The sequence below is a fragment of the Sphaeramia orbicularis genome, chromosome 1 (genome assembly GCF_902148855.1).
Source record: "Sphaeramia orbicularis chromosome 1, fSphaOr1.1, whole genome shotgun sequence".
Taxonomy (NCBI): Eukaryota; Metazoa; Chordata; class Actinopteri; order Kurtiformes; family Apogonidae; genus Sphaeramia; species Sphaeramia orbicularis.
In genome coordinates this window covers 52,649,703-52,672,992 of record NC_043957.1, presented here as the reverse complement: position 1 = coordinate 52,672,992, position 23,290 = coordinate 52,649,703, and the positions used below count along the sequence as shown (strand labels likewise).

Here is a 23,290-nt window from a genome sequence, read left to right as displayed (position 1 = left end):
TTCCATTTCATCATTTTACTGATTTGGCAAAGTTTTAAAAACAGAGTATATCATTTCACAGCTTTAAATACAAGAAGCATATTTATTAATGATAATATAAAACAAGTAATGAAACGTTTCATAGTCATTAGCCTACATGACATTCCTCAATACACTGACGAGAAACAGCGATACCAGTTACTATAGCAATTTTCAATATAGGAGGAAAGGGAAAAGAAAGAGACTGGAGAAAAAGAAAAACAGTAGGTTTGGTCACTTTGCAGAAGGAGAAAACACATTAGTAATGTCATAAAGAGAGACAGTTGGAAATAAAGAGACATATTAAAATTGGCACATTCATAGTATGTCAGGGTGTGCAGTAGTTAACAGGGTTGCTACACCAAGAGACAACAGGGTACTGTTTCAGGATAAGAGGTTAGAGTCAGGACTCGGGACCATGCATCAAGTTCAGGCTGTCTTTATCGTTAGTGGTCACAACCACAGCAGAATTGGCTGCCAGGTGACAGTGAAGCACTGATGCACGACGCTGTTTTCATCTCAAACAGCATCTCCCTCTTTCTGTCACTGCATTTGGCAAATGAAGCTTCTCCTTAACCAGAAGAGTTAATAGTCCAGCAAGAGTCTGCTTTTTTCCCCGCATACACATACGTAATCATCCTCCGAAACTGTTTCTCATTGTCTGAATCATGCAGGCAAATGCCACTCTGTTCTACAGTCACTTCTCAAAAGGTACGTCTTTATCCCAGAACAACGGCAGAGTCCGGCTGCACTCTGTCCGCTAACAGTACTAGAGGCATAACAAAGATAAAAGAGTAGGAAGTAGGGAGTAATTTGACATTCAGGCACTCTTGAACAGCCACACTGCAACACTGTAAAGGTCAGAGGTCAGACAGAGTGCGTTCATGCGGCGTCAGACCAGGCGTCACCACACTGAGACTCAGATGCACAGAGCACACAAACACACATGCTCACATGTGCAAGCAATGAGCACCTTTATATGCAAGCACACACACAGACACACACACATTCAGGTTAATAGAAAACGAAAGGAGAAACAAAGGATTTAGTCCCGATATGGTCCTTCTCTGCCTTCCTCTCCCATAGGTCAGTGGTCCTCCTCAGAGTTGATAACATTACTAATGTTACAGTAACTTTGCAGTTATAGTAGCTTCATATCAGTAGCATTTCAATGGCACTACAGTGGTGCTGAAAACTGGTTTGCCCTGTCGCCTCTGCAGTCCTGCCAGGAGGATTAAAACACGGGTTCAGTCGCCCCGTTTGTTTCAACTCCTCCCTTCAGTAAGTGCAAAAATCTTCATCATCAACAACAATCTTGTCCTTTTCTTCATCTTCGTCAGTGCCCGTTGTGCTAATGCTGCCCAACATTGAATCATTGGCATCATAGACAGATCCAAGATCAGTATTCAGTAGGAGCATTCATACTGCTCCGAATAAGCGTCAGGACTCAAGAGCAGTCATAAGGGCTTGTCGATCACAGTCACACCTGCAGAAAAAAAACAACAAAAAAACAGGAGATAAGGATTAGAGCTGCAAAAGATAATCTTCACAATCATCACAGTGTCATCACTGTAAAGAAAAACAAGTGAAATACCATGCAATAACTTTTTCACTAGATCTATTTCTACACTTTATTACTTATTAGAAAAGTCTGGTTGATGATCATTTGAGAATGAGAGAAAAAAAAAACTCTTATTTGGTTTCATTTTGCTGGTTTTCGGGCAGCACAAAGGTTAGGGTCCAATAAGTTTTCTTTTACGAAATAGTGCTGTGGGAGATTTGCATGTGGAGAAGTGAAGCCTGTCATTAAAACAGCTAACAAAAGAAAACAGTAAACCACAAAGAACCAGCAGGGCCACCATGTTGCATGATCCAAATATTCGTCACAATGTGCCATCTGCAGCAAGGGACTTATGTAGAGTCTATGACTGATATAGTTGACTGATTGAAAGATTGCATATATATATATATATATATACATATATATATATATATATATATATACATATATATATATTATCTATATATATATATATATATATACACATATAATATATATAATATATATAATATATATTGTATATGTATCTATATATATATAATATATATAACACCCGCAATATACATATATATATATATATATATATATAATATATATATATATATTATATACATATATATATATATATAATATTATTATATATACATATACATTAATCTATATATAGATATATATATATATATATATAATATATATATATATATTATATACATATTATCTACATATATATACATATCTTATACATCTATATATTACATATTATAACAATACATATATATACATGTATGTATATATATATATATGTATATATATATATATATATATATGTATATATATACATATATATATATACATATATACATATATACATATATATATACATATATATATATACATATATACATATATACATATATATATACATATATATATATATATATATACATATATATATATATATATATATTATATATATATATATACATATATACATATATACATATATATATATATATATATACATATATATATATATATATACATAAACAAAAAATACTTAATGTAAGTTAGACTAGCTGTGAGAGAAAACACAATTTACTGCTAGTGTGCAACATGCAGATTCTGCACCTACAGCAAAACGTCAGTCTCTATCACTCTTGATCGGTTTATCAACAAATTGCTACTATTCAGCAACAACACAAACGTGTGAGGAACATGGGGAAAACATCAAAATGGAATACTGGAAGCAAAAAGATAAGCAATGCCAGGTGTATAGAATTATTTTTGGCTACAGAAAGGATGATGATGACCAAAAACAGCTACTTTGTCTTCATGATGAATCACCTGTGAATTTAACAACCGGATTTTCTCCCAAAATTATATGAGTAGAATATATTGTACATTTGATGCATTAAAATCAGTTGTAGCATTAATATTAAGTTGCAGTATGTAAGTTTTTTGTATTATTCTTTTACAAAACCACTTTAGTAATTCTAAAAATTCTCTTTTGTTTTGTACTCTTAGAGTGAAGTTAAAAAAAAAAAAAAGTGCCTTAAGTCCTTAAGTTTAAAATTTAGGAATATTGAATTGAGATGGTAGATATGTTTTTGTTGCTGATTTTTTTTTATGATGTGAATGCTCGATGCTGTACACATTTAAGTTGATGTAAGCCGTGTATTAGGTGAAAAGGATAGGCAAAAAAATAAGCTTTTGCTTCTAGCCTATTCCATTTTTGGTTTTTATGTTTATTATTATTGATGTACTGAGTGGAATGATTGATGTACAAACTAAAATAAATTCATTCACTCACATGACAGTGTATATTCTGAAAAAACACATATGCATTGAAATGTCAGTTTTTTTCCCTACATATGATTAGAATATATTACATATTATATATTAGAATATATTATATCCACTGCTGGATTTTTTAGATGTAAAACAATGGGACTTTGGTTAAATATAAGGTAAAAAAAAACAATAAATGATAAATGGGGGCTGCCTAAACTCTCCACAATGCAGTAATACAACATTAGTGAATTAATCTTATTCATTTTGGGGTGGCATGCCAATGTAGTAACACAGAAAGTGAAGTTGTGGACAAATACACACCTGCATAACTGCGTCCTGTGCTCATGCAAGTTGGTAGTAGTGTCCACTTGTCTGAGTTGGGATTGTAAAACTCCACAGAAGCTAAATTGCAACTGCCGTCATCTCCTCCCACCACATATAGTACGTTATTTACAGAACAAACACCTGAAAACAAGATAATGAAGACATAAAGAAGACCTGCAGACAGAGACGTCACACAGTGGGTCGTCCACGGGTCGTCCACCTCACCTGCGTTGCGTCGACACATGTTCATGTCAGCTACCTGCCGCCAGCTGTTGGAGGCCGGATCGTAAACTTCACAGCTCTTCCTTACCAACGGGCCGTCGTGTCCCCCCACCGCGTACAGTAAACCTTTTAACACGCCCACACCTGGGGACGACATGGTCACGTGACTATTCTCTCTGCACAAATGATCACATACTGCTTTTTTGTTCCATTCGCTCATATAGAGGTGGGTCAAAGAGCTTTTGTTTACTCTGCACTTTATGCATGGAATCAGCTATAGAAAGACTGGAAACTGGGTTAATTTCTTTGAGTGATTTGAAGTCCAAACTGAGAGTTCTTGAGGCCGACTCCATAACTCGCACTTGTTTATCTTAATCTGCTTGTAAATGTTATTTTCACTAACTGTTCATTGCTGAATGTGTCTGTCATATGTGTTTTAACTGTAATCTTGTAACTGTGGGTTGTATTTGCTGCTGCCTATCTTAGCCAGGACTCCTTTGTAAAAGAGGTTCTTCTCAATGGGATATTTCCTGGTTAAATAATGGTTAAATTAAAAAAAATGTTTAAATGGCAAATCAATCCAAAGACCAACTCTGGACATCATGTCTGGCTAATGACTACGGACTACGGTGTGATTTATGTTTTTGGTGTGTGATTTATATTTTTTGTGTGATTTATATTTTTGGTGTGTGATTTATATTTTCGGTGTATGATTTATGTTTTCGGTGTGTGATTCACGTTTTTGTTTTGTATCTGTCATTTGTTTTTGATATGTGTACTGCTGGCTGCACAATAATTTGACCCTAGAGGAAAATAAAGTACCTTGAATCTTGTACCATTACGGAGTTTCCCTGATTTTACTTCAGGGTTTTGTCATCACTTAACTTCATTTCTACACTAACAGTAGCTAGTGTTGTACAGGAGCAGAAGTGAGACACTAAAAAAGTCAGGATTAAGCACAAGAAAAAAACAGCCATAAAAACCTATGTACAGACTATTATAATGAAAGTTGAAAGAGAAAGCTATTAATGAATGTCAACAAACCACACAAAAAACACAAGATTCATTTGTGAATCAGTGTAATTATGTGTCCAGCTTTGGAGGGTGTGTCCATCTATCCAGTGTTGATATCATACTGTTGTGTTGAAGTTACTAAGTATTACATTTCTCTGTACAAAGGATATGATGCCATTTGACAGTCATCCAAATAACACTGACTGATATCTCTGAATATGAACGCCGATGAAAACAAGTACACAACTAGAAGCACTCGGAGAGCGCAGACCTCCGCCAAGGCTGATCAGTGCCCCCCCCCCCGTGGGCCCCCCCACCCCCGATCACCACCAAAATTTAATAATTTCTTCCTTATCCCATTTCCAACAAACCCTGAAAATTTCATCCAAATCTGTCCATAACTTTTTGAGTTATGTTGCACACTAACGGACAGACAAACAAACAAACAAACAAACAAACCCTGGCAAAAACATAACCTCCTTGGCGGAGGTAATCAAATACATTCAACGTGTGTCAGGAAAGTTCCACGACTGGTGTTGCAAAAGATATATCCGATCCAATCCACTTTTATTTGTATAGCACATTCTACCAACACAAAGTCTCCAAAATGCTGCACAGAGTACAAATTAGCATTAAAAAAAACCCCCAAAAGTTTAAATCCAAACTACAAACTACAACTTTTCCCCTTTGAAGTAATCCCCCTGGAGTCTAACGCACTTTCCTAGCCTTCTGTGCAGTGGTGGAAAATCCCTGCTCCATAAAGTAAAAGTCCGGCCAGGTATTGATTCTACCTGTTCACTTAACACAGGTGATTCCACTAATTATCCCATCTACCTGGATGAGGGGTTGTGCTCATCAAAATGGGCTGGTTCAGTGAATGGTTTGAACAAATACATGGCAGGACTTTTATTTTATGGAGCTGGGATTCTCCACCGCTGGTTATTTATGACTTAATGGGGGTTGTTTTATTCCTGATTATGATTAGCCAAAAAAGTGCATATTCAAATACTACCAGAAATAAGTTGATCTTAAATTTGTATTTGGCTCCCGTGAAAACTAATGTCACTCGTAAGTGGTCTTGTCCCTGGATAAATGAAAACATCTTAAACCTAAGGAGAACTTGTCGCAAAACTGAGCGTCTTTGGAAATCAACCCAGTTGGAAATACACAGGTTACATCTTAAAGATCTCATAACCTCATTAAATAAAATGATTAAGGAGGCAAGATCCAGCTACTTCCACAAACTTATAGCCACAAACAAGAAAAACCCCAAAGTAATCTTTGACACAATCCAGTCCATTGTGTCCCCTGCTGTCCCTGCTGCCCCTGTGCTCTGTAAAGCTGACAGCAATGACTTCCTAAACTTCTTCACAGACAAGATCAGGGATATTAAACACAATATCCCACCACCCTCTGGCCGTCTGACCCTATCTGATCCCCCTCTGCAAACCTGGTCCTCTTTCGACCCTGTGACACTGGAGGACATCTCAGCACTTTTATCCAAAACGAAACCCTCTTCCAACTCTGCAGACATCCTCCCCCATAAGCTCCTTGTCGGTGTCTTTGACACTATTGGACCATGGGTCATAAAGTTTTTTAACCTGTCGCTCACAACTGGTTTGTTTCCCAGCTCCTTCAAACAGGCCATCATAGAACCTAAACTAAAGAAAACCACACTGGACCCCACAGACTTCAAAAGCTACAGGCCCATTTCAAAGCTCCCCCTATTGGCCAAAATCCTTGAGAAAGCAGTGTCTAAACAAGTTACAGCTTTTCTGGAGACACACCAGATCTATGACACTTTTCAGTCTGGGTTTAGACAACGCCACTCAACAGAAACCGCACTATTAAAAGTGTCTAGTGACATCCTGATGGCGGCTGACTCCGGGAAATCCACGGTCTTGGTCCTGCTAGATCTCTCCTCGGCCTTTGACACAGTGGACCATACCATAATGATTGAGAGACTGAGGGACCTGGTAGGGATGTCAGGTCCTGTGCTAGACTGGTTCTCCTCTTACCTGACCGGCAGAAGCTTCACTGTGTCAATAAACAACTTCCAATCTGACTCAGCGGATCTACTGTGTGGTGTGCCCCAAGGCTCTGTCCTGGGACCAGTCCTATTCTTACTCTATGTCCTCCCACTTGGCCACATTATCCAACAGTATAGTGATGTCTCCTATCATCTATTCGCGGATGACATCCAGATATACTGCTCCTTTAGCTCCTCTGAGCCCCACAAACTGAGTTCCTTAATCAACTGCTTGTCAGAGCTGAAGCAGTGGCTAAATGAGAACAGCCTCCAGCTGAACTCCAGCAAAACTGAGACCCTCATCATTGCCCCGGATAGTGCAATCCCAGGGATCAAACATCACCTTGGAGACCTGAGTTCCTCGGTAAAGACCAAACTGAGGAATCTGGGTGTCATCTTTGACCAGGACATGTCTTTAGAATTCTACTCCAAACACCTAGTCAAAAACTGTTTCTTCCACCTACGCAACATCTCCAAACTCAGATCTATGGTGTCCACAAATGAGCTCGAGATGATCGTTCACGCTTTCGTATCTTCTCGCTTAGACTACTGCAACAGCCTGTTCACATGCTTAAACAGAAGGAGCTGGCCCGTCTACAGTTTGTCCAGAACTCTGCTGCCAGGCTCCTGACCCGCACAAACAGGAGAACCCACATCACTCCCATCCTTAAATCTCTCCACTGGCTCCCTGTTCTATATCGTCTTCATTTCAAAATTCTTGTGCTAACTTTCCGGGCCCTACATGGCCAGGCCCCTGCATACATTGCTTCCCTGATCCAGCCCTACAGCTCAACTTGTAGCTTGAGGTCTTCAGGACAGTACCTGCTGATGGTTCCACGGACCTGTTTTAGCACACGCGGTGACAGGTCTTTTAAAGCTGTGGCACCACGTCTATGGAATGACCTGCCTCTACACCTACGGTCCATGGACTCTGTAGAGAGCTTTAAGAAACACCTCAAAACCCTCCTGTTCAAAAAGGCTTTTTAGTCTCCCACCTGACCCAGGACCACCACAGACTGATTACACTCTATGTATTCATCATAACGTACTCCATGTGTCATCCCCCCCCCAGTCTCTCTATATCTCTATCGCTCTCTCTTTTCTCCTCCTTTACTCTCTCTCTCTCTCTTTAACCCCAACTGGTCAAGGCAGACAGCCATCCTTCAGGAGTCTGGGTCTGCTCGAGGTTTCTGCTGTTAAAGGGAAGTTTTTCCTCGCCACTGTCACCAATCACAAGTGTTTGCCCCTGAAGGATTCTGTTGGGTCTCTGTAAACTTAATTTGATTCTGATTTGAATTGATAAAGCACTTTGTGACTCTGTCTGTGAAAAGTGCTCTATAAATAAAATTTACTTTACTTTACTTAGTTACTTTACTTTACTTAAATTCACATAAAACAACAAAGAAGGTGCTGTCTTACATGTGACAGCCACTGAAACCCAGTGGTGGAGAATCCCAGCTCCATAAAGTAAAAATCCTGCCATGTATTTGTTCCAACCATTCACTGCACCAGCCCATTTTGATGAGCACAACTCCTCATCCAGGTAGATGGGATAATTAGTGGAATCACCTGTGTTAAGTGAACACGTAGAACCAATACATGGCAGGACTTTTACTTTATGGAGCTGGGATTCTCCACCACTGCTTCTGTGCCACACCTCCATGCAATCCTGGAAGGATTCTTCTGAGATCCTCCACAGCTCCATCGTCACGGCCATCTTCATGTCGTCCACGTCTTCAAAACGGGTCCCCTTGATGACCCTCTTCAGCTTCAGAAAAAAAATCCCATGGAGCCAGGTCAGGTGAGAAGGGAGGTAGCTCCAGCACAGTGATGTTCTTCTCAGCCAGGAACTGTCAGATGCTCAGGGCATTGTGAGCAGGAGCGTTGTCATGGTGAAGCAGCCATGAGCTGTCTTGGCACAATTCTCACCTCCTCTCGCACACTGAACGAAGCAGCCGCCGCAGGATCTCTTTGTAGACGTGCTGGTTGGTCGTCTGGCTCTGTGGCAAGAAGTGGTGGACAATGCCCCTCACATTGAAGAATGTGATCAACGCGACTGTCTTTGGACTTCGACTGTCTTGCTTTCTTCAGCCTTGGCAACATCTGACTCTTCCACTGAAGGCTCTGGTGTTTGGTCTCAAGGTTGTACTTGAAGATCCATGACTCATCACCGGTGATGACTCTCCCTTGCAAGTCTGGTTCGGTTTCGAGATGGTTGAGGATGTCCTGACACACTTGCATGCATCGATCCTTCTGGTCATCCTTCAGCAGTCAGTTATAAACGCATGTGGAAAAAAGTTCAATGGCTGCAGAGAGCCGAGATCACAGGTATATACTCCAGGGTGATTACTTTGAAGGGGAAAACTTGTAGTTTGGATTTGAAATATCTCTTTTGTGACACCAGTCCTGGAACTTTTCTGACATACCTCGTAGCACAGTTTCTAGATAATTTAGAGTAGAAGTGGTACATATTATATTTAATGAATGTACACTAACCTGCTCCACTTCGTCTCGTGCCCATCTCGGCGATGTAGCTCCATGTGTTGCTTTTTGGGTTGTAAGCTTCTACTGTGCTCAGACATTGCCTCGTTGCTCCATCATAACCTCCAACTGCATACAAGATCCCTAAGAAATGTACAGAATCAATCTGTAACTCAAGATCAGGCAGAATACAGAAGATTCATACTCAATTTTGCAGTATTTTTAACAACTCCTTTAATTTTTCAGTCTGTTTTTCTGAGGATCCTCTCCATTTCTGATCCTTCATTCCTTCCTTCCTTCCTTCCCTCCCTCACAATGTCATAATTCCCTCACATATCAGGGTTGATGATCAATAATTTGTTCTTCAATGGCTAAAATAAGTAGTAATAGGAAGAAAACTTTCACAATTTAACAGTGAAGAAAAATACAGTTTTATGGCCTAGTAGTACTGTCATAAATACATTTTCCAAAATTTGAGACATTTCAATTCTATTTTGTATACTTGTATAAAGGTACATTTTGAAGGTTATACAATATGACTAACATGTTATGACTAACAATAATATGCTAGGACCTCATTCCCTAAAAATATGTGTTTTGTACATAATGTTGATACTCTTTTTTTTTTTTTTTTCCCCAAATCATTCTGTAAATTATGTACATACACTTGTCAGACAATTGATGACAGGACTGATGCAGAGGGATTCTGGGTATTTAACGTGGCTTCTTGCTTCTCTAGAACATCAAAGAAGGGCAATGATGTTCTAAATGTCAAAGCTGAAATAAAGCCTAGTACAGGAGCTGTATGGATGTGCAGATTTTTTCCTGTCCTGTCCTTGAGTCCTGTAACAATCATCGTCTGACACCATCCAGATTATTCACTTCAGGGATGAATGTGCTGACACTCGATACCAAGACAACTTTGACCAACATAAGTGAAAAATGTTTTGCAGCATCATTATTGTCTAAACATCCTCTGATAAAATAGAAGAAAAAGAAGTCACTCCAGTTAAAAAATTATGAATCTGAAACATTTAAGAATTTTAAGAGTTACTGTGATTTATTTAGAATAAATCTTTTAAAGCATATTTCGATTAATGCTATTTAAGCAGCAAAATAAATATACACACAACTGCATTAAAGAGTGATATAGTTTTTCTCTGTTCTCAGGACTACAGTGTACAGAAGAGGGTTAGGGTCACTGGGGAAAAAAAAATTAAGGGCCAATATTTTTTTTTATTATTATTATGAGAAAAAAGTCAGAATTCTCAGTTTTTTGTCATCATCATCATCATCATCATAATAATAATAAAATATTGAACCTTTTCTTTTTTTTCCAGTGTCCCTAATCCTCTTCCTTAACAGTGTGATATTCTGAGGTATTTCAGGTTTTTTTTGTCAGCCCTCTGAATGTGTTTCTAGTTTCTGCTTGTTAACTGGGAATTGTACTCACCATTGACAACGCCCACTCCCACACTGCTACGTCGGGTGCTCATGGGTAAAACATGGAACCACTCATCTGTCTTTGAATTGTACGCCTCGACTGTCGACAAACCTGCAGACAAACACACAAAAAAAAAAAATCAAGTCCAACACATTTATTTTAACTACAACTTGTAAGAAAATAATGTCCCATGTGAACATCTCAGACGTTAACACATTAACACATCACCTGTGCTACCATCGAAGCCTCCTACGGCGTACAGGAGTCCGTTAAGCACAGAGGCCCCGAGCGTTGACCGACGGTCCTGCATGCTGCTCACGCTGGTCCAGCGGTCGATCATTGGGTCGTAACAATCAACCGTCCGAACTCGCAAAGAACCATTGAAGCCACCGACTGCATACACACACCCAGCCACGTACACAACACCTACAGACACCAACACAGTAAACACAAAGAGAAACACAAATATACACTGAGGCTGAGCACCCAAGAAAGGACACATTACAATACCACTTACTTATTGTGTTTTGTATGATTTTTTTTTTTTTCCTATTTTACCAACACTGCATTTTTTACTTAAAACCTAGATTTCTATTCAATATGAATGAATGAATTTATTTAGGTTTTACATCAATCATTGCACTAAGTACATTAATCGTAATAAACATAAAAACCAAAACAGGAATAGGCTAGAAGCAAAAACTTATTTTTTTGTCTATCCTTTTAATAATAATAATAACAATAATAATACATTTTATTTATAGGCGCCTTTCAGGACACTCAAGGTCACCGTACAAAGTTGTTAAAAATAAATAAAGCACAATTAAAATTACATATATATATATACATATATAAAACACATAAGTACATAAAATGGCAGTAGATAAAAGTGAAATTATGGAATTGAGTAGGCCTGTCTGAATAAATAAGTCTTAGGCTGGGATTTGAAAGTGGTAATAGAATCACAGTTTTTTTTATGTGTTCTGGGAGGGCATTCCAGAGGCGGGGGGCTGAGCGGCTGAAAGCTCTGGACCCCATGGTAAGCGGGCAGGTGGGAGGGTGAGTTGGACAAATGAAGATGACCTGAGACTGCGGGTGGGAATGTTAATGTTGAGGAGGTTCCTGAGGTACTGAGGGGCAAGGTGGTTTATGGCCTTGAAAGTAAGAAGTAGAATTTTATATTTTTTATTATCTTTTCACCTAATACACTGCTAACATCAACTTAAATGTGTACAGCATCGAGCATTCACACCATAATAAAATAAAAAAACAACAAAAACATATCTACCATCTGAATTCAATACTTCTAAATAATTTTAAACTTAAGGCACTGTTTTTTTATTTCTTTAACTTAACTAAATAAATCTTAAAAAGGCTAAATAAATGGCAGTGCAATACGTTTTCAACCTGTTTTTAAGTTTTCATCCATTTCGATTTAAAGATTTTCTAAAACTTCAACTTGGTGTCTGAAAAGCAGAAAGAATGACTCAAGTGTTCAGTGCAAAAAAACTGCACTACAAATCAGGAAAAATTACACTTGACTCTATTACATTTAAAAATCCTGCATATTTTATTCAAGAAAATACCAGTAAGCCCTTTTAGACTTTTAAACAAATATCTTACAACATTCAGTACTGCATGTTTCGAAATTTAAAAATGTATCTGTTTTATTTTATTATGTATTTGTTTTTTGCAGGGCAGGATGCAAACTGATATAACAAAGGTATGTTTCTCTGTCTCTGGTGACCAAAAACAGAAGCCACCAGGGGGCATGGTCAATACGTGATACTGTTCAAGATAAACTGACCTACAAATGTTCCAAATCTGTACAATAAAGAAAACATATAGCCTTACACACTTACAGATTTGCCCTGGGAGTTAACTTTCACTGCAAAAGAAACTCAGAAAGTACCACTATCTGTAACAGTGTCCTGGTTTAGGGACAGGCTACAGTCTGTACCTCTTTACCAAAATACATAAAAAGGAGGGCGCTAAGGATGTCCCACTTTCATTCATCAAAAAAAAAAAAAAAAAAAAATAGCCTTCTTTTGCCTGAACTCAGCACATAGAACCAATTAATCCCCTGTAGCCTTTTAGTCTCCCATAATCCAATGTGCACTGGTCAATGTTCTAATGTAGTCCTATAATCCTCATCAACTCACAGGGCGTGGAAATATCACATGGTCAAGCTATTTACTAGGTGTTTAGTATTTAATCACTTGAGTTAGAGCAGTGAAAAGAGAACTATTGGAAAGAAACAATGATCCGTTTAAGCATAAATGTCAATGCATGTTGTCAAAGATACAACATTAATAGGTATTATTAAATATATCATTATTTGTCAATATTCCAAATGCTGTATAATTTCAACCTGTGCAGATGTAACACTGACAGATCTTCTTTCTGTGTTTTCATAGAACAAATTGATTTTTTTTAATTAAATGTATCAATATTTCAGCAGACTGTAGTTGCTTATAAGTGATTCAGGGCATGGTCCCTCTAAGAACAGAGAGGAAGTACAGAACAGAAGCATTGTTGAATATTTGATTCTCAGCTCAGATTCAACAAAAACACTGAGTCACTGCTCAAAAGAGGTACAAAGAAACTCCACCTGCTGCAGAAGCTGAACTCTTTCAGCATTTCTAACCCTATTTTATGTAGTTTTTGTCATTTTTATTGTAGCAGTTGGAGACTGTTAACTAAATTGCTCATTGTGAAATAAAGTTGTCCATCCATCCATCTATCTATCTATCTATCTATCTATCTATCTATCTATCTATCTATCTATCTATCTATCTATCTATCTATCTATCTATCTATCTATCTATCTATCTATCCATCTATCCATCTATCCATCTATCTATCCGAGCTGCACAATATATCATTTAAGCATTGACATCGCGATGTACATGTGCGCAATAGTCACATCACAGGTCCTGCAACATACAGACCTGATCAAAATCTTAAGACCAGTTGAAAAATAGCTAGAATTTACCTTTTGCACATTTGGATCTTAATGAGGTTTTAAGTAGAGCTACAATATACAAACGCAAGAAGGGGGAGTGAGACAAAAAGCACTTTGAAAAAGTAATTTATTGAAAACAAGTAAACTGAAATAGGCTGTTTATCAGCTGATCAAAAGTTTAAGACCATCGCTCAAAAAATTACAAAAAACTCTCCAAACCAGAACAAAAAATGTTCTCAGTAGGACTCAGTAATGAGTAGCTCCACCGTTCTTGTTAATCACGTCAAAAATTCGTTTGGGCATGCTTGATGCGAGTGTTTCCAGGAGGCTGGTGGGAACATTGCTCCAAGTGGTGAAGATGGCTTCACGAAGGGCATCAGCTGTCTGGAACTGATGGCCATTTTTATAAACTTCCCTTGCCATCCATCCCCAAATGTTCTCTATGGGATTTAAATCAGGGGAACATGCGGGATGTTCCAAAAGAGTGATGTTATTCTCCCTGAACAAGTCCTTTGTCAAGCGAGCATTGTGAACTGCAGCGTTGTCCTGTTTTTAAACCCAGCTGTTACCACACAGACGAGGGCCCTCAGTCATGAGGGATGCCCGCTGTAACATCTGCACGTAACCAGCCGCCGTTTGACCACCCTGCACCACCTGAAGCTCCAGTGTTCCACTGAATGAAAAAGCACCCCAGATCATGATGGACCCCCCTCCACTGTGCCGGGTAGAAAACATCTCAGGTGGGATCTCCTTGTCATGCTGGTAACGTTGGAAGCCATCTGGACCGTCAAGGTTACATTTTTTCTCATCAGAGAATAAAACTTTTTTCCACCTTTCAATGTCCCATGTTTGATGCTCCCTGGCAAAGTCTAAACGGGCAGTTTTGTGGCGTTGTAGGAGACGAGGTCTTTGAATTCGTTCTTTGTTTTTGAAACCCTTTTCCCGCAGATGCCGTCTGATGGTTAGTGCGCTGCAGTCGGCACCAGTAAGGGCCTTAATTTGGGTCGAGGACCGCCCTGTGTCTTCACGGACAGTCAATCGGATCCTCCGGCTCAGCGCAGGTGTAATTTTTTTGGGTCTACCACTTGACTTTTTTGTTCCATAATGCTCAGGATCTGTCAAAAAGTTTAGAATGACTGTCTTACTGCGTCCAACCTCAGCAGCAACGGCACGTTGCCAGAGGCCTTGCTTATGCAGCTTGACGATCCAACCACGTTCAAGAAGAGAAAGCTTCTTAGCTTTAGCCATCAGGAGGGCATGACCGTGTAAATGCCCGACAGAAAATGAGAATTTGGAGCAGATTTTGGCTTTTATAGTCTGCGGTCTTAAACTTTTGATCAGCTGATAAACAGCCTATTTCAGTTTACTTGTTGTTTTCAATAAATTACTTTTTCAAAGTGCTTTTTGTCTCACTCCCCCTTCTTGCTTTTGTATATTGTAGCTCTACTTAAAACCTCATTAAGATCCAAATGTGCAAAAGGTAAATTCTAGCTATTTTTCAACTGGTCTTAAGATTTTGATCAGGTCTGTATGAGGCAAATGAACTCAACATGTTCTCATCTAATTTCAAGGGTAACTGACACACACTGCACGCAGCAATCCACCAATCACAATCATTCTTAATCACTTTGGAGTGAGTCGCTGGTAACAATATTGAAAAATGAGCAACGAACAAGAGGAAGTCACCGTAAATGAAGACTTGGTGCCAAAAAGAAAATCAGTGTCTGCTAGTCTTTATTTCAGCTACAAGAAGGATGATATTGAAACACGTGTTCTGTGTTGACACAACAAGAGGAAACAACTAATTAGTTTGACCATTTATGTTGGTGCTACACTGCTATTATATCCTCCTGATTTTTTTTTCATATCGCAATATATATCGTAGGGTTAAAAAAAAAAATCGCCATGTCAGTTTTTTCCGATATCATGCAGCCCTACTATCTATTCGTCTATCCACCCATCCATACGTTGTAGAAGTATTTTAAATTGTTCACACACCCGGGTTCAGATCACATCTAAACAATATGTGCTTGATTCCCACTGTTCATGAGATAATGCAGAGGTGAAAAAAAAATCAAGTAAATGGGAACCACTTAAACACACCATGAATTTAAGGATGTCAGATCATCTCATTTGGGATCATGTCAAAGAACTGGATGCTGAATTGAAATTTCTTTTATCATTTCCTACCTGCTCTGCATCTCCTGGTTGGAAGCTCTGCTACTTGGTACCATCGCTGCTCCTCAAAGTCGTAACATTCAACACTTCGGATGGCCTTTGGAGCCTGGCCTCCGACCACAACCATCACCTACACACAACCAAAACCGCAGCACAGTTATAATAAAGAAGCACAAAATGTACATTCATTAAGAGCTTGTCTCCTAGGAGAAACATTTCTTCTATTTTCTCACCTTGGGGCAGCAGGCTGGAGTCCTCATGCGTGTACGTGCAGTCTTCATCAGAGCCCTCTGGTCCGCTGGTAGCAGGTGATACTTCATGGCCTCTATCAGGTAGTCTTTACACGCACTGCTGTTCTTAATCAGAGACTCCTCCTCTACCCGCTAACACAAGCACAAGAGTGAGAGAAGAAACAGGATTTACCCAGTGTTATGTTCCTACAGAGCAGCACAGACGCAGAGAAATGATGTATGAAGTAGCTGAACCAGATACAATAGAAGGTTATCATGGTTTATAAATGTTCACTAGTTATTAGGGGAGCAGAAAAAAAAAATCAATTCTTCGATGTATCGCAATGCAGACATGTCTGATTACGGATCAATGCAGAAATGTCAAAAATCGATGTTGTGAATGTAATGTTATTACCCCACCCCTCGAAGGGGAGGCAAGGGGTATTGTTTTTGGTTCAGTTTGTTTCTTTGTTTGTTAACACTTTAGCAGCAAAACTATTGGTTGACTTCATACCAAATTGGGTTTATAGATCACCAGTGATCCAGAATAGATGTCATCACAATGAATGAATGTTTTTATTATTGTGTCTTGTATAAAGAACATGCCCAGCCCTTACATAGGCTTATAAGACACCAAAAATAGACACCAAAAATCAAACACCAGACAATAGGCACAATAGATATGAACAAAACAAAATACTGACCTATTTAAACAAACACGTCTGCCACTTTTTCCAGGATTTACAAACAAATAATGCTAATTTATATACATTAGAACTAAACAACCATTTCATCTTGTCATCATCAGTGCTCCAGAACAGATCAGGATTTCGGATATACATATCATTAAACAAAGAGGCTCTCAGTTCATCATATAGAGGACAATACAAAAGAAAATGGGAAAGGTAGGTCAAAGTTCAAATTTTTAATGAATTTTTAAATATTTTTTTTTTTCCATTTACTTATAATAGCCAAAATTTCACACATCTATAAAAACATCAATTTTTTTCATGTTTCAATTAACTTCAAACTTGGCACATACAGTCATGGAAAAAATTATTAGACCATCAAAAGTCATCAAAACAGTGGTTATGCAATCAAGTACTAACTCCTGTGTGTATCATGTGACTAAACCAGACAGAAAAGAAAACATGGAATGCCCAAAACAGGGGTATCCGATCCTGGTCCTTGAGGGCCAGTATCCTGCATGTTTTAAAAGTTTCCCTCTTCCAGCACATCTGACGGTCATTATCAGCCTTCTGCAGAGCTTGATGATAGGCTTATCATTTGAATCAGGTGTGTTGGAAGAGGGATACATCTAAAACATGCAAGATACCAGCCCTTGAGGTCCAGGATTGGAGACCCCTGATCTAAAAGCATTGTTTTTGGCAGTACAATGCCATAGTTATTGATGTAAGAACTTAAGTGATTGTGGTTATTGTCAAGAAAACCATGGAAAATTGCTAGATATCAGCTCTGAAATTAAACTCTTATGAGCTATTTTTGTTGCTGGGGGGTGGGGTTTGTTGTGCTTGGCTCCACTTGTTTTAATAATATTGACAGTGTGACTAAAAAGGTGGAACTAAAGTGCGACCGCCTCACAGCCTTGAACAGTTTACGGCGACATATGCGCAAAACAAAAAGATGGCAGAAAAACCAATCCATGTGGCGACTACAACTCGGTTAAAAGCGAGTATATGGAAACATTTTGGTTTCTATGAAGTCAAGGGGAACTGAACAAACGCTACAATATTTGCAGGGTGTGTCAACAGCCAATGAAGTACTTTGGGAACACGACAAACATGTTTAAGCATCTCCCTGCTGGTTCTTTGCAATCCAATGTTACCAGGTACATGTATAACCTTCCAGTTGACACATGTTTGTTGTCTCAATAAAAGATAATGGAGGCAAATTCATCAGCTTGTTTTCATTATGGATCATTAGAAATGCACTTAGTTTTGAAAATAGTAAGTACTTGCCATAGAGTGAGAAAAATATGAATTAATTGCGGGGTGCATCCATAATCATTTATAACTGGATCGTAACTCTCTGAATCAGAATCGAATCGTCAGGAACATAATGATGTGCACCCGTATTAGTTCATATTTATATTTATATTTCACTTTGATTTCAGATTAGGTTTAGTTAATCGTAAGAAAACATTCAGAATAGTGTGAATTATAGCCAGGAGAGTTTTTTAACATATTTTCATAACTTGCATCCCAAACAGAAAACTAGGTTATTAGGGTCCAATGACCTTTGACCACCAACCAAACCAAAATCCAATCACTTCATCCTCCACTGGGAGTTAACGTTGGAGACAAATTTGAAGAATTTTCCTGAATATGTTCCTGAGTCTGACATACTGTGCTCATGAGAATGGAATGGGCAATTTGAAACGACGTGTGAAAAAAAAAGACAAAGAAGAAAGAAAATACAAAAACAGACACTCATACCTGCACCAGGTACTCTCTGGAGAGGAGCGGCAGGCGGACGTGTTCCATCAGGTGAGCCAAGTGTTCCTGACGAACGTCCTTATCGTGGTTGACCCAAGCGATCACTGCCTCGAAAACCTTGACAATAATGCAGACATTACACTAGATGAGTAGAACACCCTGATGTCCAGTTCTACGTATTGAGCTAGGAGGGTAAGGCTATGTTCAGACTGCCAGACTTACCACTCATATATGGGTGCTTCTATGAAACTGGGTTCATTTTGGTATCTGGCACTTTGCCAGCTTTTTAGACTGAGTAATAAAAGAGAAATGTAGACATATTCCTACAGGATGTACCTAATGATGACCTCAGATAAATGCAAAAAAATTATACTCTTGTTCTGAGCCATCCCAAAATTAATGAATTTTTAATAAAATATTGGGGCAAAAAGAGGACCAAAATTGGGACAGGAAAAGCTACCTAGGTGTCAGTGCATTTGATCTGAAAACATGTCTGTAAATGGTCTTATATAGCAGTATAAATAAAGACACCGTGTTAAATTTGTCGATCCTAGTGGTTTTTCTAATCCAGACATACAGGTTTTTCATGAATCTCAGTCTCATTCCAGGTTTCATGTGTAACCCATTGTGTCCACTCATGTTACACGCAGAACCTGCCCATTTAAACACTTATAAATTGTGAGTGATTTTGCAGCAGCGGCCATTTTTGTGAAACACTCTGCCTTGCATAATCATTTCTATTCCCAAAATGTACCTGTGAGGGAATAAAAAGATATTCAAAAAAATAGTAGTGTGTGATTTTCGTATCCTTTTTGCAGTGTTACACGCCGATTTTTGTATAAAAATAATATATAAAATATAAAAATGTGTTTTATCTGAAAAATAGTTTCTATTTTATCTCAGTAAATATTTATTTCTAAAATAAACCTAAAGTGTTTCCAAACTTGCTTCATAACATTAGTGTACATCTGGCTTGAATTTTTAGCCCCTCTATCCTGTTTTTAGGGACCAGTTTCATAAAAGCACCCATATATCTTTTTGTTTGACAATGCAGATTTTTTATAAATAACAACATCAATTTCAGATTCTATTGTGAACTGGTCACAGTCCTGAAATGATCTACATGCATAAAAGTAATGGTTTTAGATTATTTCTTTCAAATAAATGACTAATATCATATTGTGAAAATATTGTACAGGTAAAGGTTTTGCATTCTAAACCTTACTGATAATTAGAAATATTTGTAGTATCTGTATGTGTATGTACTGGAAGTATCACAGACGGTATATGATTAGTAGATGGAGGAGTTGCGATATGACTCATTGGATTCTGAGCTGACGTGTTGAATCCAGTAGTTAACGACTGGCTGTTGCCATGCTGATCCATCTTTGACGGTCATGGCTGAGCTAATGTTAAACACTAGCTTACTGACTCTGTAAAGTGGTTAACCTCATCAAGCATTGTGAAAATTAAGCCATTTCACAGTCCTTTTAGTAAAATGTGTTAACCACAACAACAGAGGAACATTCTGTCAGGAAAAAATGGGTTGTTATCAAATCAAAAGAAACTCTCAAAGTCCTACTTGGCAGGCGGTTGCATTTCTGTGTAAGTTACATTTTACTGCTATAAATGTTTGAGCTCATCTGAACTACTTGCATTTGACACAATGTACGAGTGACCCCTTACAGTGTGAATGAATCCTGATCTGTCTGTTCAGACTGAGGTCACTGTGCGAAGATCAGATTCAAGTATCAGATTCAGATCGTACACAGAAGTGGATGAAATCAGTATTATAAAGACCAGATTCCATGTGATGTGTGCTCTTCTAAGTCATAATAAAAAGATTCAGTCACACGTGAAATAGAAGATCAGATTTGGGCTTCTACCAGCAGTGGGAACGGAGTCAAAGTGTGTGTGTTTCTCTGTGTGTACCTTCTCCTCTGTGGGGATGGTGAGCTTGTCGCTGGCGATCAGGCTGGACACTTGCTCCATGCCCAAATTGAGAAACTCTTCACTTCCAACCACTTCAGTGAAATGTTGCTCTACAAACAGAAACATAAAAGTCCAACTACAACTTTGTGACTGCAGAGGAGCCATTTTCCCCAACTAGGTTTGAACAGTTCCATTAATTAACCCTGTTCTCATTCTGTCTCAGGCACCATCGCACAGCCTTTATAACACACAAAACCACTTTAACTGTGGAATAAGAGCTGTCACTCTCACACGCACACACAGGCTACAAAAATAGAGATGTGCGCACACAGACCTGCATAGCTGTTAGCCTGTGCGAGCAGCTGTGAGCAGGCGTGGAGGTCAGCGAAGGCTCGTATTCCCAGACAGTTGGACGGATGAAGCTGGGAGCTCAAGAACTCACAACAAGCCTTCTTCACCTCCGTCAGCTGGAGCAAGCCTGCAGCAGGCAGCAGCGCCTGTGGAACACACAGCATCCAGCATAAGGTGGAAAGTACAGCACTATGTATACGCTATGTGTAGCGCATACACTGAAAATAATCTGCCAAAAGTTAAAGTTCTACAAACCTTTCATAAAAGCTTCTAAGTATTATTAGTCAGATGAAAGCAGTCTATCTAGTAAATAATGACTAGTGCCTGTCAGAGTTTTACTGACTTATGATGTTTTTAGGTCCATTCTACTACTGCCATTTTCATGAATCAAGTATATTTTATGACAACTTACTTCTGTCTAAAAAATTCACATCAGAGTAATTTTGAGTAACATTCAAAAACACAGTAGTACGGAATGTTTTATTAAATATTTCCCAATAACAAGGGATTAAACAATTTGAGTTCTGTTGCTTGCCTTGAAACAAAGAAGAATCTAGTTAACAAATGAGTTTGTGTGCTGTTGCTAATAAACAAGTCGACAGCGGAGCAACATGGTAGCTTTACAGTCATGTCACTGCTGAGTCATTCAATGAATAAAACAGTCTCCTTAAGAAGTGGTTACACAAAGAAACTACTTTAAAACAAGAATGAGTGTAGAATGACAACAACACACAAAACAGAACATAGGAACTACAGTGCTGTGCATGTTTGAGGTTGAGCTCATTTGAACTACTTAAATAATGCACCGTATGGATCTCTAATGTATGTATCAGACCATAGATCGCTAAAAAAGACCCTCACCAAAAAACAGATGTGTTGGTGATGATGAATTTTCCAGTTAACCCAAGACGTTTTTTTGAAAGTTGAATTATCCTTGGATGGAGCAGGAAATTATCGGAAACATTCTAAATCAACACATTTGGACAGAAAATCTGGGAAGTAACATAAGGTTTCAGACAAATAGAGTGGAGTAAAAAGTAGAATATTTACCTTTGAGATGTTGAGAAGCAGAAACAAACGGCTGCATAAGATGGAAATACTAAATACTTTTGTAAAGTACTGAAGTCAAGTACATGTACCTCATATTTGTACCTGCGTAAAAGCATTTAGTTGCATTTCAGACCTGGTTCATATTAAATCTGACCAAAGCCCTTTGTTTCATTTTATAACCTCATCTTTTCTCTCATGCCCTGTCATGTTCTTGGTCTCAAAGTCTTACAAAAGGCCTGTCTCAAAATAAATAAGAGCTGAGACGAAAAAAAATCCAATCTGAGTTTAAACTACTGCATAATCAACCTTGGAAATGTAGTACTCACAACCAGTTTAGTGCTCGTATGCACCAGAGAAATATGATTATTCATTAATTTATCAGCCATCTGTCTGCAACATCCATGTACACATAAAAATAAATTTAATCCCTTTACGCGACATCTTACAGTAATATGTTTTTGTGTGCACACATAAACATGCTTTTATGTGAAAGGATTAAAACCACTTAAGCCTAAGCTCACAAAACATACACAGGTTCAATCAGTAATAGCTCTGCATCTATAAGGCCAACAGGAGCAGCTCTGTCCTCTGAGGACAAGAGGCAACAAATCTCTGTGACCCCAACATCAGGTCAGACGCAAAAATGACATTTTTACTCCCAGTTTATACAATTTAGATTGACCTTATAATGGTCGTTCAGTCAACACTGACGTCACTGTTCAGATCATTCCCAACTGCTAATCTGACGCACAACATCAAATGAAGCACAACAGTGTTACGCCCATGTTAGTCATACCAGGTGGCCTCCTCTTTTCAGACATTTGGAGAGCAGAATGTGCAAATCGGATTTTCTTTCTTCTGAAAGGGAATGTAACTTTATTTCTATTATTAATAGTTCTCTGTGCAGAATAACCTGAGCTATCATAAGATTATAAATTAAAAAAACGGAATGGATGCATTTGGTAAATTAGGGCATATAACTGCAGAAATGTAATATGATATTGACGATTATATTTTTATTAGTGTACAACCACCTGGAAATAATAACACTGGTCAACAACAAATTTATTGTTTAAGTTTTTTGAGCTGATTTAGGATAATTTTGGTGTGCTGAATCCAAAAATCACATTCATTTTGCTCAATCAGGTCAACTTCCTGAACTATGCTACATATTGGCTTTTTAACATTTTTGCTTACATTTATGGGCATTTTCACATCATATGATACAAAATTCTTTCATATTT

At 38.3% G+C, this 23,290-nt stretch overlaps 1 protein-coding gene across 1 annotated transcript in view; it reads right to left on the bottom strand.

Moving 5' to 3' along the window:
• The window catches only part of klhl2 (kelch-like family member 2), a 37,282-nt gene continuing 13,992 nt past the window's right edge, over positions 1-23,290 (bottom strand). The window contains exons 5-15 of the mRNA XM_030141350.1: positions 20,980-21,142; positions 20,646-20,755; positions 18,714-18,830; positions 16,261-16,410; positions 16,040-16,157; positions 11,113-11,310; positions 10,894-10,995; positions 9,456-9,584; positions 3,920-4,060; positions 3,692-3,835; positions 1-1,504 (exon numbers count right to left, since the gene is read on the bottom strand). Coding sequence (XP_029997210.1) covers positions 1,476-1,504; positions 3,692-3,835; positions 3,920-4,060; positions 9,456-9,584; positions 10,894-10,995; positions 11,113-11,310; positions 16,040-16,157; positions 16,261-16,410; positions 18,714-18,830; positions 20,646-20,755; positions 20,980-21,142 — 1,401 coding nt within the window. The 3' untranslated portion in view covers positions 1-1,475. The remainder of the gene's footprint in view (positions 1,505-3,691; positions 3,836-3,919; positions 4,061-9,455; positions 9,585-10,893; positions 10,996-11,112; positions 11,311-16,039; positions 16,158-16,260; positions 16,411-18,713; positions 18,831-20,645; positions 20,756-20,979; positions 21,143-23,290) is intronic.